Source organism: Diabrotica undecimpunctata, chromosome 7 (genome assembly GCF_040954645.1).
Source record: "Diabrotica undecimpunctata isolate CICGRU chromosome 7, icDiaUnde3, whole genome shotgun sequence".
Classification (NCBI taxonomy): domain Eukaryota; kingdom Metazoa; phylum Arthropoda; class Insecta; order Coleoptera; family Chrysomelidae; genus Diabrotica; species Diabrotica undecimpunctata.
Genome location: NC_092809.1, coordinates 134054293 through 134071286, shown reverse-complemented (window position 1 = coordinate 134071286; position 16994 = coordinate 134054293). Strand labels below are relative to the sequence as shown.

Below are 16994 nucleotides of genomic sequence, written 5' to 3'. Positions count from 1 at the left end.
GAGCTTAGGTTTAATTTGCCCGTTACACAAAAAGGGAAACCAACTGGAATGCAATAATTACCGCGGAATAACTCTCCTAAATACAGCATACAAGATATTGTCAAACATTTTGCACGAGAGATTGAAGCCTTATATCGAAACGTTTCTAGGAGAATATCAGGCGGGATTCAGGCGTGGACGTTCAACCATTAACTAGATCTTTACACTACGACAGATCCTCGAAAAAGCGCAAGAGTTTAACATAGATATGTATCATATTTTTGTCGATTTTAAAGCGGCATATGACAGTGTCTTAAGACCAAGTCTTTACAACGCTATGAATGAGTTAGGGATTCCAAAAAAACTCATATGTTTGATAAAAGTGACAATGGCGAAGATGCTATCAGCAGTAAAAATTCAAAACGACTCGTCAACCCCATTTCAAATACATAGGGGGTTAAGGCAGGGAGATGCGCTGGCGTGTCAGCTTTTTAATGTCGCCTTAGAAAAAGTTGTACGAGACGCTAATTTAGATAGCAGGGGAACAATATTTAATAGATCAGTCCAAATTCTAGCAGATGCAGACGACGTGGACATTATAACAAGAACTAGGGCGAGAACTGCGGAAATTCTAACCGAGCTAGTAGCAGCAGCAGAACGAATGGGGTTACAGATAAATCAAAATAAAACCAAATTCATGGCGACTAACGCAAACACAAGAGCTGGAAATGTTGACACAAATTTAAACATCAATGACCAAAACTTCGAAGCAGTCAAAGAGTTCATATATCTAGGGACATCGGTTAACCCCAATAATAACACATCTGAGGAAATAAAAAGGCGAATAATAATTGCAAACAGGTGTTATCATGGTCTATCAAAGTACTTAGCTAACAAACGTCTGTCACAAAAAACTCGTATAAGGCTTTATAGAACACTGATAGTCCCCGTTCTCACATATGGATCAGAGGCATGGACGCTAACGAAAACAGATGAATCCGCTCTATCCATTTTTGAAAGAAATGTGCTACGCAAGATATTCGGAGCAGTCTGTGAGAACGGAATATGGAGGCGTAGATATAACTTTGAACTGCAGAATATCTACAAGCATACGTTTGGTGGTAAAGATATTACCACTATAATTAAGCGAAACCGCCTGCAGTGGGCAGGACATGTAGCCCGGGCCCCTGAGTCAAACATGATAAAAAAGATTCTAACAGCGCAACCCGTGGGAATGAGAAGACGGGGTAGACCAAAGCTGAGGTGGATGGACGGGGTAACACATGATGCCGAGAAGATCGGAGTCGGCAACTGGAAAATGCAAGCGAGGGACAGAATAGAATGGCATAGAAAGCTTGAGAAGGTCGAGGCCCTCTAAGGGCTGTAGCACCAAGATGATAATGATACAGTTAAAATTGGGTTTTGAAATTTCCAATATTGTAGCAATTCACATTTCATTATTTCATCTATTTCGTGAGTCTTCTGTCCTACATTTGAATATCTGAGGCTCTTTTCAGAAATCATCGATCCTCACTCTGGAGGCTCTGGAGCCCAGTAAATTCTGAAAAAGATGTTTTCTAAAAACACTTCGTCATCATACATAAAGTTCATCGTTGTATATGGACATCCATATCTTGTTTTCGTTGATCGGTTTCTTTCAAAGGTTTTTGACTTCTTTTTCAATGTTCTGTCATACTTCTTGTCATCTCTCGCATCCTTAACCTACTTTCAGTCTGATTATCGTTTTAAATTTATCAAGGTCTGTAATGCAGAATCAAAAGAATCCATGAAACGCTAATTTTAGATTTCTTGAATCTTCGTATTGGCAAATATCAATTTTTTGTCTCTCAGAACCCTGCATTTAGATCTACCTTATATAAAGCTGCCTATATCTTGATGAACCCAGTCATCAATTTATTACACCCAAAAACCAATATTTATGGTACGAAGTTATATATTCGACCGAAATTATTAATGAATAAGAAATTGATCTAATATTAAAATTATATGTAAAATATATATGAACTAAAGATTTCTATTTGACTCTCTTGATCTTAAAATATAAAACAAACATAAACATCCAATTATTTCAAACTAATTCATTGCTATGCTAAGCTCTCACTTCTTAGGTCTATCTCTTGCATACCGTCAGTACTGACCCTCCTAGTAGGACTAGTTGTTCGTTTAGTTCTTGGAGGAGGACGAGGAGCTTGAGGAATCTCAGTCAAAATGGCCTTTTCCTTTGGTCTCTTAATCCAGTTCTTAATTTGACTACCAATGTGGTAGAAATGTAAATAAATAAGGAACAAAATCGAAAATGCTACTAAAAAAGAAACGAAGGAAATAAGTAAAGCTGACAATGGGTTGTATGATTCTTCTGGTGTTGGTAGTGTTGGAACCAAGATGGTACTAGACGGGGTTGCTTGAGTTGTAGTGGTCGACGGTTCTTCAATTTCTGGTACCGATGGTTCTTCTGCTTTGCCTGCGATTGTGATATCGGCACATGCCCGAAACTCTTCTTGTGGTCCACATCCTACAGCTCCTGTACCGTTGGTGCACACTCCCCAGTTATTACCTACAAATGTTAACAATAATTACATAAACATATCTAAATAATTACTCTTAAAGTTTTAGACATACTACAAAATATTTATTCTGAAAACAGTTCTTAAAGGATTTTCTTGGTACAGACCAAATCCAACACGTCTTATCAATAAGTACTACCCAGCGTGCTGGATGTATGAAACATGTGTCAGCTTAATTGCACAACCCGGTAGCAGGAGAATTTCATGTCTAAAAGTTTAAAAATGCCCTTCGTGTCTACCTAGCGATTCATTACAAACTTTTAGAGCGTATTTCTGATAAAATTACTAACCTGCAATATACCTCCACTGCAAAACGCAATGCTCGCATGACTTCTTTGGCAATCTATACTTCATTTCATACACCTTATTTCCTTCTTTTGGAAAGTATCTAACTCCTTTATGTTCAACGTTTTCCTGCGGTCGTACAAGAGTCAATATATTTTGATCCAGGCATTCTTGTGTTGGCGTCTTGTAGTTTGGACAAATGGAAAATTCAAAGTACCCCCAATGGTTCGCAGTAATTTCTACTCTTATGGTTATTTTACTGCCTGGCGAATATTTTCGTACAATGACACCTTTTCCGTAGGTGCCTCCTAATTCATGTGCACGTGGTAGTCTACAAAATGTTAAATATTATATCAAAAAAGGAATAAACACAAAAGAATACACAGTCAAATAGAATAGAATAGAATAGAATAGGACAGTGTAGAATAGAATAGAATAGAATAGAATAGAATAGAATAGAATAGAATATATATATTGTTATGTTTCTTCTTTCCCAACCAAAGAAAAATAAATAAAAAAATCCATCGAAATAAAATTTTAAGATATCAATATAAACAAAAATGTATATAGTAATTTAAGATAAGATTTAGTGTAGATAAGAATAGAAATTTGTTTGGCAAACGACCTTTTTCCGTTTCAAACAAAATTATCAAAAAACCTTTGTTTAGAATTAGAAGACATTTTACCTGTAAGTTAATCTTTTCATTGTTTGTATAGTCGAGTATTAAATGACCATATTCTAATCTTTTGAAATATGTATAAATTGTGTATTGACAAAACCAATTTTAAAGTAAGCTATTTAGTTTTTCTCTGAAACCGAAATTAGGCTTTTCCAAAATCATGGTAAACACAATTTGAGCTTTTAATTGGACGGTCGTTTTTAAATGGGAATTTGTGAGCCGATCATGAGAACCGGAGAAGTCAGTTATAATTTGGTCATCGAAGGAAACAGTCGTTTGTCTCAAGATAGGGTGTGGTTCGTGAGTTGGATACGGGCATTGTGAAAAGAATTGAATAGTTTTGCAGAAGGAGCTAGCAAGTAGATTGAAAGAGGTCCTTGTATCTACCGTTGGCATTTTGTGAAGATTTGTGAAAGTAGTTTTACGGCATCAAGTTGACAAAAGGAGGTCCTTGTGTCATTAATAAGTAGTTGAGTTTTTGGAGAAGTGCATCAGGTGTTTTTGGTTAGTGCAGCAGGTTTGCAGAGACGTTAGGAAATAGTCTAGGTGCCAAAAAAGAGAGATCACATCGTTGAGGAGACTGGATTTTTCTGGGTATGTTCCAACATACAACTCAATAAGAAAATAAGCTGTAAGTGTTTTGTACAATTGAATTTTATATCTGTGAAGGATCGGTTTGACATCATGGTCATTAGCATTCAAATTTAAGAACTGAGGTTTTGTTAGGCTAATCAAAAGTTTAAAGTTTTGTTGTTTTCTTTGTTTCAAGTAAAGAAAAATTTAAGTAAAATTGGTTTTCACTTAATATAAATGTATGTAGATTTAAAATCTTATTATTATAAAAATTTGATTTATTTTCTTGTATGCTGATTGACAAGATAACGACAGAATTTGATAATTGTTTTATTCGTTCATATAAAATAAAGAAACCTAAATTTTTGTTAATATAATATTTTTTTTTATTCTTATCCTTCTTCTCTATCCCGATAAAAGACAACTAGAAAATCTTTGAATCCATCGAACACAGGTAATATAAGGAGTTTATTTTACTTTTGATAACAAATAAGTTATATTTTTTTATTGGCTCAATAAACTAAGATTAAAGTCAAAATAAACAATCATAACAATATACAACATGTTGTGAATTTCGTTTATTTCTCACATCGCGTTTCGGGTATTTTGACGTGCACAGAACGCGTTGTGGATAAATTAGAATGACCCACAATGCGAAACTACGAAGGCCCTCGGAAACACAAGACAAATTTCGCTTAATGGCCAATATAAATACAGGGAAATACAGAAATCGCAGAATTGCCGGTGACACGAGTTTTATTCAGTGTAGTTTCTGATAATTTCTATTACAATCGGTGAATCAATCAAAAACGTTAAAAAGCAATTAGAGGATGGTTTGAATGAACTTTACGAGGAATCAAGTTTTAGGTCTACACTACTTTTTGAAGGCAACTATACAAAAATAATTTATGAGGTTAAAGAAGCACAAGAATTGCGAAGACTCGGCAAAGGACTATTATCTTAACAATATCGAAGACTCAATCGATATGAATTATTAAACATTGTCGAAAATGAACATTTGATTGCCAAAAGACACAATAACGAAGAGGAAATCAATTTTTTTGTTCGTTGAGAGCAATTATTTGATATTGTGCATACAGCCCACATTAATATAGGATATAAAAGAGAAAAAGGTAGGTACATACTTCCGTTTCTCTCTCTCTCTCTCCCTCTCTCTCTCTCTCTCTCTCTCTCTCTCTCTCTCTCTCTTTATCTCTCAGTTTCTTGTGAAGTCAAGTCCTTCAAGTTCTTGTAAAAAGTCTTTAAACACTTTTTTTGTTGTTTGCAGGAATGGAGCATGAGTTAAAGAAAAAATACGCAAATATAACCCGAGAAATTATAAATTTGAACCTAATGCCAGCTGAGGAAAAAATTTCCAAAGGCAGGCTTCGTTGTCAAGCCTATAATTTCTAAATATATGAACTGTAGATGCCAGGTAACTATAAAGAGCTAATGATTTTTAGATCTGAAAAAATAATATTAATCATATTATAGGTTGACCTGATAGATATGCAAACAGAGCCCGATGCTCCATATAACTTTATTTTAAACTACCAGGATTATTTACCTAATTTTTTGTTTTTGAGACCATTGAAAACCAAAACAGCACTTGAAGTGGCTGAGGTCTAGTAGGAGCTCCATATATCTTGCAAAGTGATAAAGGCCGTGAGTTTGGCCTGGTCTGAAAATAGTTCACGGTCGACCAAGACACACAAAGTCAAGGCTCTGTAGAGGGGCTAATCAAGATATCCTGGATATGTTGATTACCTGGGTAAACGATAATAATAATACAAAATGGTAAGAAGGGTTGAAAGCAAACATGATGATGATTATTTAAGAGATGGAGAAGAAAGCAACAGTGTAGAGCCCTGCCATGAGAATGTAGAGAATCAACACAAATATATGAATGAATCTTTAGAAATCCTGGACAATAATAACCTGGATAACCTGAAGATGCACCCAATATACAAGAAGGCAAATTCATTGATCAGTTAACCCAAAGAAGTAGGAGAATATTGAATAAGCGAGAAGAATCACATAAAATGATGACAGTTCAAGCATCAAAGATGATATGTGAGTCAAATAGAAGATTTGCTCCTTTACAAAAAAGGGACTAATATTTTGATTCGAGTGACAAATATTAAAAGAGGTCGATTGTTTCTGAAATTAATAATGATGGCTTGTACAAACTCAGTACTGAGAATGGACCACTGGATAGATTATTTTCAAGAAATGAACTCCTTCAAACCGATTCGCAATTCTTGTTTGAATCAAACGATATTAGTAGTAAGATAATACCCTTGCGAACTGGAACAAACAACGTAATTCAAAGTGTCATGGATAGCTGACATGCAAAAATAAATGAAGAAATTTGGTTCTAAAAATTTTTGTGCTTAAAACTTATTTTTATTTGCGGTTTTTAAATAAAGTTCGAAATTTCTTTATGTGGGTAATTGTATTTTTATATTCACATCATGTATTTTTATTTACATCTTTTAAATAAAATTAGAAGTTTAGCTTTGTGGTTATTTGTATTGCCCACAACGCGAAAAATCGTCGTGTGTGTCCGACGGTCTTCGTAGTTTCGTATTGTGGGTCTTCGCATTATATCTACAACGCGTTCTTTACACATCAAAAATATCCGAAAAGCGATGTGAGAAATAAACGAAATTTACAACGTGTTGTGGATATAAATTTCGGACAATGGCCGAATACGGTTATTGAGTATAATATATATATATATATATATATATATATATATATATATATATATATATATATATATATATATATATATATAATATATATATACATATATAATATATATATATATATATATATATATATATATATATATATATATATATATATATAAGGTGTAAAAGTAGTCCAGAGATGGAAGCCCCAAGGAAACAGAACAAGAGGAAGGCCCCGTAAAAGATGGATAGACGACGTAGAGAGGGATCTTAAAACCATGAACATCAGGCAGTGGCGAAGGAAAGTATCCGACAGGGCAGAATGGAAGAACATTGTTAAGCAGGCCAAGAAGACTCACAAAGGGTTGTAGCGCCATTAGAAGAAGAAGAAGAAGAAGATATATATATATATATATATATATATATATATATATATATATATATATATAAAATCAAAATTAAAATTTATATCAACAGTTAGCCTGGTAGCATTTGGAGCATTTAAGTTCCAAGTGCATTTTTTTATAAATAGTCCAAAATTTTAACTTACTTGGAATCCCATGGATCACCGCATACTCCACATTTTCCTTCGTTTTTTACCCATTGTCTAGTAAATCCTCCGCAGAATAACTCGTGGTCGTTGTAGTTGTGGGGAGTGTCAAAACCATACCTCCAAGCTGAAGCTCTGCTGGGAGGTTCTATCAATCTTCCGTGGCCATTTGTCGAGGAAAACAGTGTGTAGAAGACTAGAAGTGGAAGAACGAACACACCGATGCTCATTCTAAAAAAAATATAGGTCTATAAGATTGTAGCATAATACAAAGTTCAAAAGTAATACATATCAAGGGTCAAGTTGAATAATATTTCTGTTATAATAACTGTTGCAAATTGTACTTAAATTTTTTAGATCTATACATTATTAAAACGAATGAATTATATATTGATATTGACTTATATAATAATTATGTATTCTAGTAGCGGGATATGGGAAACAATACATTGGCTTATAGTGCAGTTCTTACAGTGGGTATTATAATTATTATATAAAAGTAAGCGTTCATTGAGACGGAGCGGACGCGGCGAACGCGACGGATGAATCGCATTTGTTTTAAGACATGCGTGCGTTTGGTCGGATTTGGGAGGCGTAGGCACGATGAACATTTTGCACTTTAATTATTGTACTGAAGTAAGTAGGTACATTTATTTAATACGTGTCTATCTATTTGCCTTAATAATAATCTTAATAAGATATGAGTGAAAGTGAATGTGAAACTCTAGCTATTGCTTGCTTATAAATTTATTGAAGAAGAAGAAGAACAGAGAATGAAAAAAAAGAGGAAGAGATTCTGGGTCCATGATATTTGTATAAAGAGACTAACGTTTGGAGAATATCATTCATTATTTCCAGATCTGATAAGAGATGACCTAAAATTTTTTCAATATTTCCGCATGTCCCATGAAAAATTTTCGACTCTTTTTGAAATGCTGAAACCGATACTAGTTAGAGAAAATAGCACATTCAGAAATGCCATTGGACCAGAAGAAAGACTAGCAATTTGCTTAAGGTATGTTTTCTTTTATTAAAAACTGTATTAAACACTATGTTTATAATCTAAAAATAAAAAATCAAATGCCACCTATTTCAAGGAGTAGACTGTGTGTGCAAATTAATATGCACTAGTTGGTAATTGTTCTTGAGGATAACCTTGAACAGAACTGGCACTTAACTCAATGAAAGTACGTTCATTGTTGCAGTGTTATTGAGTATATAGTTGCGCACACTCTCCTTCTTGGGGTGCGATACCATGACTTCTGGGCTTATCTTGAGTAAGCAATACCTGGCGCTGTGGGCGATGCAACTGATAATTTGTAAATCGCGATGCTGTTTCATTGTTCGTGACCATAGAAGAAGTATTCGGTAGGGCCTGTAATGTCGCAATTTTTGTCTCCAGAGCATTCACCATTTGAAATAGATTACCCTTAATTTCTACCTGGTCTTTCAAAGGAAAAGTTTTAACGGTCTGCGTCATATTTATGAAGAAGCTTGTTAAAGTATCTTTCTGTACCTGTTGACTACGATGAGAAGTTTCAGATCTATTGTGAAAGTAATCCTTTAAAACAGATGCCGCCGATATTTCAGATGGTTATCACGGATCCTTTTCCATCTCTCGAGGCACAACTTTTCTGAAAAAAAACCTAATATTGTACAAACACAAATAGTATAAAGTTATTTACTACTTATAAAATATTTTTTTTCGGATTTTTAGCAACAGGAAATTTGTTTCGGTCATTATCATTTAGTTTTTGAGTAGGAGAACGCACTGTACGAGAAATAATACGTTCAACCTGTTATGCTATTTGAAACATCTTACAGCCAGTCGTTTTGCCAACACCAGATCAGAAAATGTGGAATAAAATGGAAGAAGATTTTCGCAGTAAATGGAACTTCCCAAATTTGTTGGGAGCAATAGACGGCAAACATGTAATGATTCAAGCACCTGCACACAGTGGCTCACAATTCTTTTGCTATAAAAAACACTTTAGCATTGTTTTACTGGCATTGGTGGATGCCAATTATAAATTTGTTGCAATCGATGTAGGTGGATTTGACAAAAACTCTGATGGCAACATTTTTAAAAATTCAAGTCTGGGTACAGCATTAAGGCTTAAGACGTTAAATATTCCTCCCTACAAAAATTTACCAGGTACAAATATAGCTCTGCCTCATGTAATAATTGGGGACGAAGCCTTTCCTTTGCATACTTATCTTATGAGGCCATATTCCAAAAATCAATGCTACGGCAATGAAAAAAAATTTTAATTATAGATTGAGCAGAGCGCGAAATGTTTCAGAAAATGCATTTGGAATATTAGTTAAAAAGTTTCGAATTTTCGAGCACAAATTAAGTTTATGTCATGATCATGTTATTTCTGTGGTACTTGCTGCCTGTGTCCTTCACAATTTTTTAAGGAGTGATGCATGCCACTGGACGGAAAATGACAACGTTTCAATTTCGAAAATGAGAGGTTTAAGAAACTTCTGATGCGGCTGATGCGGCTGAAGTACGAGACCAATTCAAGGATACTTTAATTCAGAAGGAGCTGTGGATTGGCAAACCAAAAGGATTCGAATCAGATGACTAGTGATTTAATACAAAATAAAAGTAATAAGAGGGTATAGTAATAAATAAACATAAATAAGTTTATAATAACAAGTTCATTTTTGTCAAATAAATATTTTCGTATGAACTTACTAACCTGGTTGATTGAGAATATTAATCTGTAATCTTTGTATTGTAAGTTATACAGCTCTTCATAATTTTCAACTAACGCAATTAATGCACCGTCATCCATACTAATGTCTTGACAAAACACTACAATCAATTTGAAACTGAAACGTAAAATGTACGTCTCGGCAGTTAGACATCGTTCACTAGTCGGATTTGTGGTCGGGGTGCATCGGAGTGGAGGAAATAGTTGCCTCGTTTAGAATCCGAAACGCATTTCCGTCAGCACGATGCAGTCGCTTCTTCCCAGTAAACGCATTTACATATGAGTTAATGGAACAGATCTTTTTATCCGATTCGTCCGTCGTGTTCGTCGCGTCCGCTCCGTCTCAATGAACGCTTACCTTAATACTGCACTTTAGTTATGCAGGACATATTGCTGATAGAAAAGGCATTCAGGTATCAAATGTCTGATTTCCGAAATCCTTTTAGGCCATAATAATGAAAAGATCTTTTCCAAAATAAAATAAAAGAAAAATGGACTTCCATTCGGATTTCCGGATGAGAACTATTTTAGAGGGAACATCACTACAGTTTAAAAAAAATCAGAATCGAAAGTCTTTCAGGTACCTAAGAGTTTTATGGAAAACCGACATTTAAAATACCCTGCACAGGGTGAGAAAGAGGTTTAAACTCCTGGCAGTGCTAGGCGGCAAAATGGGCAAGACGTCATGTAAAACGTTATTGCACACCTATAAAACCTTTATTAGACCTATTATCAAATACAAGGCATGCATCTGCGCCTCCCTTAACACCTACCAAATCAACGCCATCATGGCTACTGAAAGAAAAATTCTTAGATTCTGCATAAGGCAGTGCAGTCACATATCCATATACATATTGGCAAATATAACACCTATTAAGGACAGAATCCTATCCGTCAGCAGAAGGTATATTCTTCGAACTATTAAAGGCTCGAATAACCGATCAAAACAAATATTAAAGACGCCTTGCAATCGCCGAGGGCAAATATTCATCAGGTTTCCTCAAAGAAAAGTTCCGTTTCCTCCAGCTAAACTTCTACACAACAATAGACACGAACTTTCTGATGAGCATTTTGATATTCTAGAATCATTTCCCATTAAATATCGCAGCTAACAACTGCATGGCAAAAATGCTGATTAAGAGCCGTTCCTATAGTATGGCTGGTAACCCCTGAAGTACCTCCTGCGACTTGTTTGGCTTTCTTCACCAATAATTCTTCTTGTGCGCTTCATAACATATCGTCCACACATATACGCCACCTTCTGAACCCCAGCTTCTTAGTAGTCCACTACTTCTCCACATATAACATCAATCATCACGTTTTGTCACACCCCCATTACTCCGCAAAAAAAAGGAGTACCACTTGCTTAAAGAGGCTACAGCCTAAACAAGGTTAAAACTCTGGTTCCAAAGAGTAACACTAGGACTGGAGTTGATATATTTGCTGATAAAAAAATGAAATCACGGCATGAGATGCAGTTTGGTGCATTCGATTCGTTCCTTTAAAGCGTCAGGAACTTTTGTGTACTAATGTTATCGTAAAGAAATAAAAATTTGCATTCTGCAAGAAAAATGCACTAAGGTGCATAGAAAATGAAAAATTTACAACTAAGAAATTATCGACAGAAATGAGTTAAATTTTGTTACTTGAGGTTTTTCGAGGTCGCTGAATATGAATATGATAACGACGAAGGTACTTGAACTACCTCGTGCCAAGAGTGGACCTCGTTTCCTGGAGTTTTATGTTATTTTCAATCGAAATCAGTCAAAAGTTATTACTTGGAAGGTTTTCGAGGACGCTGAACACAAATATTATGACGGCGATGATCCTCGAGCTACCTAGGGCCCATAGAAGACCTTGACTACGGAAGTTTTCTGTTATTTTTATTCTAAATCAGTTAAAAGTCATTGTTTGGGCGTTTTCGAGGATGACGAAAACGGACAGCGATGTTCCTCGAGTTACCTTCAGCTCAGTGTGGACCCTGGATTCTGGAAGTCATGCTAAATTTTATTGTTTTAGACAAGAACCGTACAACCCACTGGAAGAAGAGTCCACCAAAGCCAAGAACCACTAGAACAAGACAGGATTACATAGTAATTCGATTACCAGAGCCTACAAGAAGTACTAAAAATTTAAAGAACGCTGTCGGTATTTGGAATTATTTTTTAAATGACACGATAATTGGTATCATGTTGAAAAATACAAATAAATACATAGCCTCCATTCAAGAAAATTATTCGCGAAAGTGGATGCTAATCTCACTGATGAAACGGAAATCCGTGCTTTTATAGGACTCTTGTATTTATCTGGGCTAGGTCACTGTAATCGTCTCAGCGCAGAAGATGTTTGGAGGAGAGATGGTTATGGTATAGAAATTTTTTATCTTACGATGGCTCTACAAATGTTCCGATTTCTTTTTCGTTGCATTTCGTTTGATGATAAGGAAACACGTGCAGACCGATCAAAAATTGACAAGCTAGCTCCCATTCGTGTGGTGTTTAACCAATTCGTAAAAATTGTCAAAAAGATTAGAAATCATTCAGCATTTGTTACCATTGATAAGATGCTCCCTGCTCAAAACCTAATAAATACTGACTCAAGATGGTGGCAGTTTGTGATTCAAAAGTATTTTACACATCAAAAATGGAAGTCTACGTCGGATCCCAACCCTATTGCCCATATAAATTTTCTAACAAACCTAGTGATGTGGTTTTAAGATTGTGCAAACATATTTCTGGTTCACGATGGCATTGACAATGGATAACTGGTTTACATCAGTTCCACTGGTGGAAAAATTGCTTCGGAAGTACAAAATAGCTACAACTGGAACGCTAAGAAAAAGCTAAAAGATTTGGCAAATGCATTGGTTCATCCACATTTGAAAAGAAGAGCAGCTCTTAGCAATCTTCCGAGGACGCTGAAGCTGAGACTTATGGAAGTAACTCGAAGTGATGCACTGGAAAATCAAGAAATGTCATTACCTGCTGGAAGGTGCATCTACTGCGGCTGGAGAAAGAATAGAAAAACTCGTTTTTCCTGCTACAAATGCAATGCATTTATGTGTTTAGACAGTTTGGAGCACATCACAGGTGTATGTCAGAACTGTAGAGAACCACAATAAAAGTATATCATTTTGCTTTTTGTAGCTATTTGTTGCATTTATGTTCATTTAACATTTTTTTAAGTACCTATGTTTATTGTGATACGTTTGTTTATTTTTATTTTATAAGTAAAAATTAATACACATGACATTTTTTTTTAATAACTATTCAAATCATTGTTCTGGTTAGTTTCTTCTTCTTCTTGTTGTTGTGCCACTCCTATCGGAGATTGGAAATCATCAAGGCTATCCTGACCTTGTTTACAGCTGACCTAAAGAGTTCATTAGTAGTACAGCCAAACCACTTTCTCAAATTACGCAACCATGACATTCTTCTACGGTCTGGATTCTGGTTTCCTTCTATTTTTCCTTGCATTATATTTTGAAGTAATGCGTATTTATGTCCTCTCATCAGGTGACCCAAATATTCGAGTTTTCTTCGTTTGATCGTTGACAAAATTTCTGGGTCTTTTCCTATCCTTTGCATTACTTCAAAGTTTGTGACTCTTTCAAAACAACTTATCTACAGCATTCGACGGTAGCACCACATCTCGAAACTTTCAATATTTTCTATATTGTTCTGTTTGATAGTCCAGGCCTTTACACCGTATAATAGCATGTTAAATACGTAGCACCTTAGCATTCTTAATCGTAGAAGGATGCTTATATCTCTGTTGCAGAAGAATTTTCTCATCTTTATGAAGGTGGCCCTGGCAATTTCGATACGTCTTTTTATTTCATTGTTTTGGTCTCCAGTTTCGTTTATTGGAGTCCCCAAGTATTTGTAACTTGATACTTTTTCAATTTGAATGCCGTTTATACTAATATGTGTTGGTTGTGTCATGTTCTTACTGAAGACCATATACTTGGTTTTTTTGATATTGATACTTATGCCATAATTGTTGCAGGCAATATTTATATTTGTAAGTAATCGTTGTAATTCTTCTACTGTTCTTGCAACTAGTACAGTGTCGTCTGCGTATCGAATATTATTTACAACCTCTCCATTGATTACGATTCCTTCGCTTGCTTGCAAAAGGGTTTCCTGGCAGATGCTTTCACTATAAACATTAAATAGCAGTGGTGACAAAATGCATCCCTGTCGTACTCCTTAACGTATTTCTATTGCTTGTGATATCTCATTTTCTATTTTGATGTTAGCTTTCTGATTCCAATATAGATTGAGAATTATTCGCAGATCTTTATTATCTATGTCCTTCCTTTCAAGAATGTCTCTTAGCTTATCATGGCGTACTCTGTCAAACGCTTTTTCAAAATCGATAAAACATGCACGAACTTCCTTATTAACGTCTAGGCATCTCTGTGTAAGAACATTCAAACCGAAGAGAGCTTCTCGAGTACCTAGTCCCTTTCTGAACCCCATCTGTGTATCACTAATATCTGAATCCAACTTTTGATAAACTCGGTTGTGGATGACTTTTAGAAATATCTTTAGTAGATGGCTCATTAAAGATATTGTTTGATGTTCTGAACATTCTTTTGCATTAGATTTCTTTGGCAGTGTAACGAATGTAGACAACAGCCATTCTTGAGGTATAATACCAGTTTTGTATATTGTGTTAAATAAATGTAATATTATACCTACTGAGTCATCATTCAGTAGCTTTAGCAATTCAGTAGGAACCTCATCAGGTCCATTTGACTTTCCAGTTTTGGCATTTTTAAGTGCCACTTCTACTTCACATTTTAGGATTTCAGGTCCCGTTTCACCATTTACCTAAACAATGTTATTTCTGTTGTCCTCAAACAATTCTCTTATGTATTCACTCCATCTATTAATTTTCTCTGTTAAATCTATAATAATCTTTCCGTCTTTGTTCTTAAGCAAACTTATTTGATGTCTTCTTTGAGTTCCTGTAATTTCTTTTACTTTTTTATGTACATTGAATGTGTCATATTTTCTTTCATAGTTTTCCATTTCTACACATTGTTCTTCATTCCATAATTCTTTGGCCTTCTTTATTCTTTGCTTGTTTTTTCTTATCAACCTCTCTGTATTTTTGTGCATTATTCTTCATTTTACGTCTTTCATCCATTAGTTCTAGTATGCCTGGTGTCATCCATACCTTGTGTTTCTTTGCAGATCTGGTTAGGTGTGTCTTTCCCGTAGTTCTTATTGTATACTTTATATTATATACTTAAGTTTTTCATCTATGTTGTATGTTCTGCGGATTTGACTTTCTGCTATTCTGAGGCTGGTGTTTATTTCTTCTTGCATTTTTTGTCTTAGGAGTTCACTTTTTAGCTGGCTTAAGTCTAACGCTGGGATGATGGTTTTTCTTATTTTCTTTGGTCTAGCTTCTATCACAGGTACTACTGGATTATGATCCGAACCGATATCAGCTCCAGGATAAGTTTTAGTAGATTTCACGGCATTACCGTATTGTCACCATTATGTAATCTATTTGGTTTCTGATTACTTTTTCTTGAGTGTGTTGAGGTGACGTCCACGTATACAGTAGCCTTGAGGGTAATTTAAAGAATGTATTAGTTATTATTAAATCTTCACTTTGACAAAACTGACGAAACTGTTTAGTTTAATAAAGTTTAAATTATTTTTTTACTAAAATGTCTTAATATATTTACCTATACTAAATTCGTACAAAATAAAACATCTATTTCTATTTCTATTTTTTGACCTAGCTGGCCTATGACACAGGGACAACTAAACTTGTAAGAAACTATAGCGTCACTACCCGAACGTTAAAAAGGAAGGTGGATCATATCTAAAAAAATCTCCCTTTTCAAAAATATCGAAAATCTTAAGGAAGGCGGTTGTTATATTTAGAAATAACAAACTAGCCAATCAATGTCATTACCTTCAGAATTAATAAAAACTAACATCGAGGTCACTAACTAGACTAAACTAAAAGTTTCGAATCCAATGAATTAATTTATAATAAAAAAAAAGTAAACAAAAACGGAAACTGTTGACAAAATAATATGTTTTAAGAGCTAAATTGATTTAATTATTTAACGGTTTCTCTCTGGTTTAAACTTAAAACCTGTTTTAATATCTTTTATCCGACACTGAAGAAAAAGCCAACCAAGTCGTACTATCGTGTACCACAAACCTAAAATAACAGTTTATAGAAGTACTTCAGAGTACAGGTTTGGACTTGGCTATAAAGATTTAAAAATATTTTTACTGGAAAGGTGAAATGTGTTGCCAATGAAAATATGTTAAAGAAAGCAAAGCTCCTTCGATTCAAAAATATTTAAAATTAATTAAGTAATAGTAAGATATAAGTTGTACTCCTGTAACATATCTTGGCAGGTTGTAGGTAATTTGGTTTCAGTTCTAGTGTATTTAGGATTTTTTAAATGTTCTACTTATAAAATTTACGCTTTTATTATAAAATCATGTTTTTTTTTTTGCTAGCTGATACAAAAACGGATCTACAACTGTTGCTTGATAAATAATTTAGCGAAGCCAAAAAATAGATTTTAAATATCAAAAAGGTCAACGGAGTTTTTTACACTTCGACTTGTAGTTACTCGCATTTTGTCTGGAATAGAATACACTAATTATCTCTTCCAATTTTCGGACATCCTTCGCTATGACTATGTTGGTATACCGCAAAATGGATCAGCTTTGCTAAAAAATATTAGCTCCTTATTTAGCAAGAGCTAAGCAATATCATTAGGAGCATCTCATTTATGTCCCAGCACCCATAAAAAAATTACTTTATTGTGTTTGGTCCATTGCTTAGGTCGCCGTTTGCAATTACATATATATAGTAGTACTATATATAGTAGTTACAAGTGCCCTAATATCGGATATGTTTTTTGAACCCTAATA

General features: G+C 34.7%; 1 protein-coding gene across 2 annotated transcripts in view; it reads right to left on the bottom strand.

The window, feature by feature from the left end:
- Positions 1-238: 238 nt before the first annotated feature.
- The window catches only part of LOC140445871 (uncharacterized), an 83646-nt gene continuing 66890 nt past the window's right edge, over positions 239-16994 (bottom strand). For both annotated transcript variants that reach the window (XM_072538273.1, XM_072538274.1), the window contains exons 2-4: positions 7349-7579; positions 2855-3180; positions 239-2554 (exon numbers count right to left, since the gene is read on the bottom strand). In XM_072538273.1, the coding sequence (XP_072394374.1) occupies positions 2085-2554; positions 2855-3180; positions 7349-7578 (1026 nt within the window). In that variant the 5' untranslated portion in view covers position 7579 and the 3' untranslated portion in view covers positions 239-2084. The remainder of the gene's footprint in view (positions 2555-2854; positions 3181-7348; positions 7580-16994) is intronic.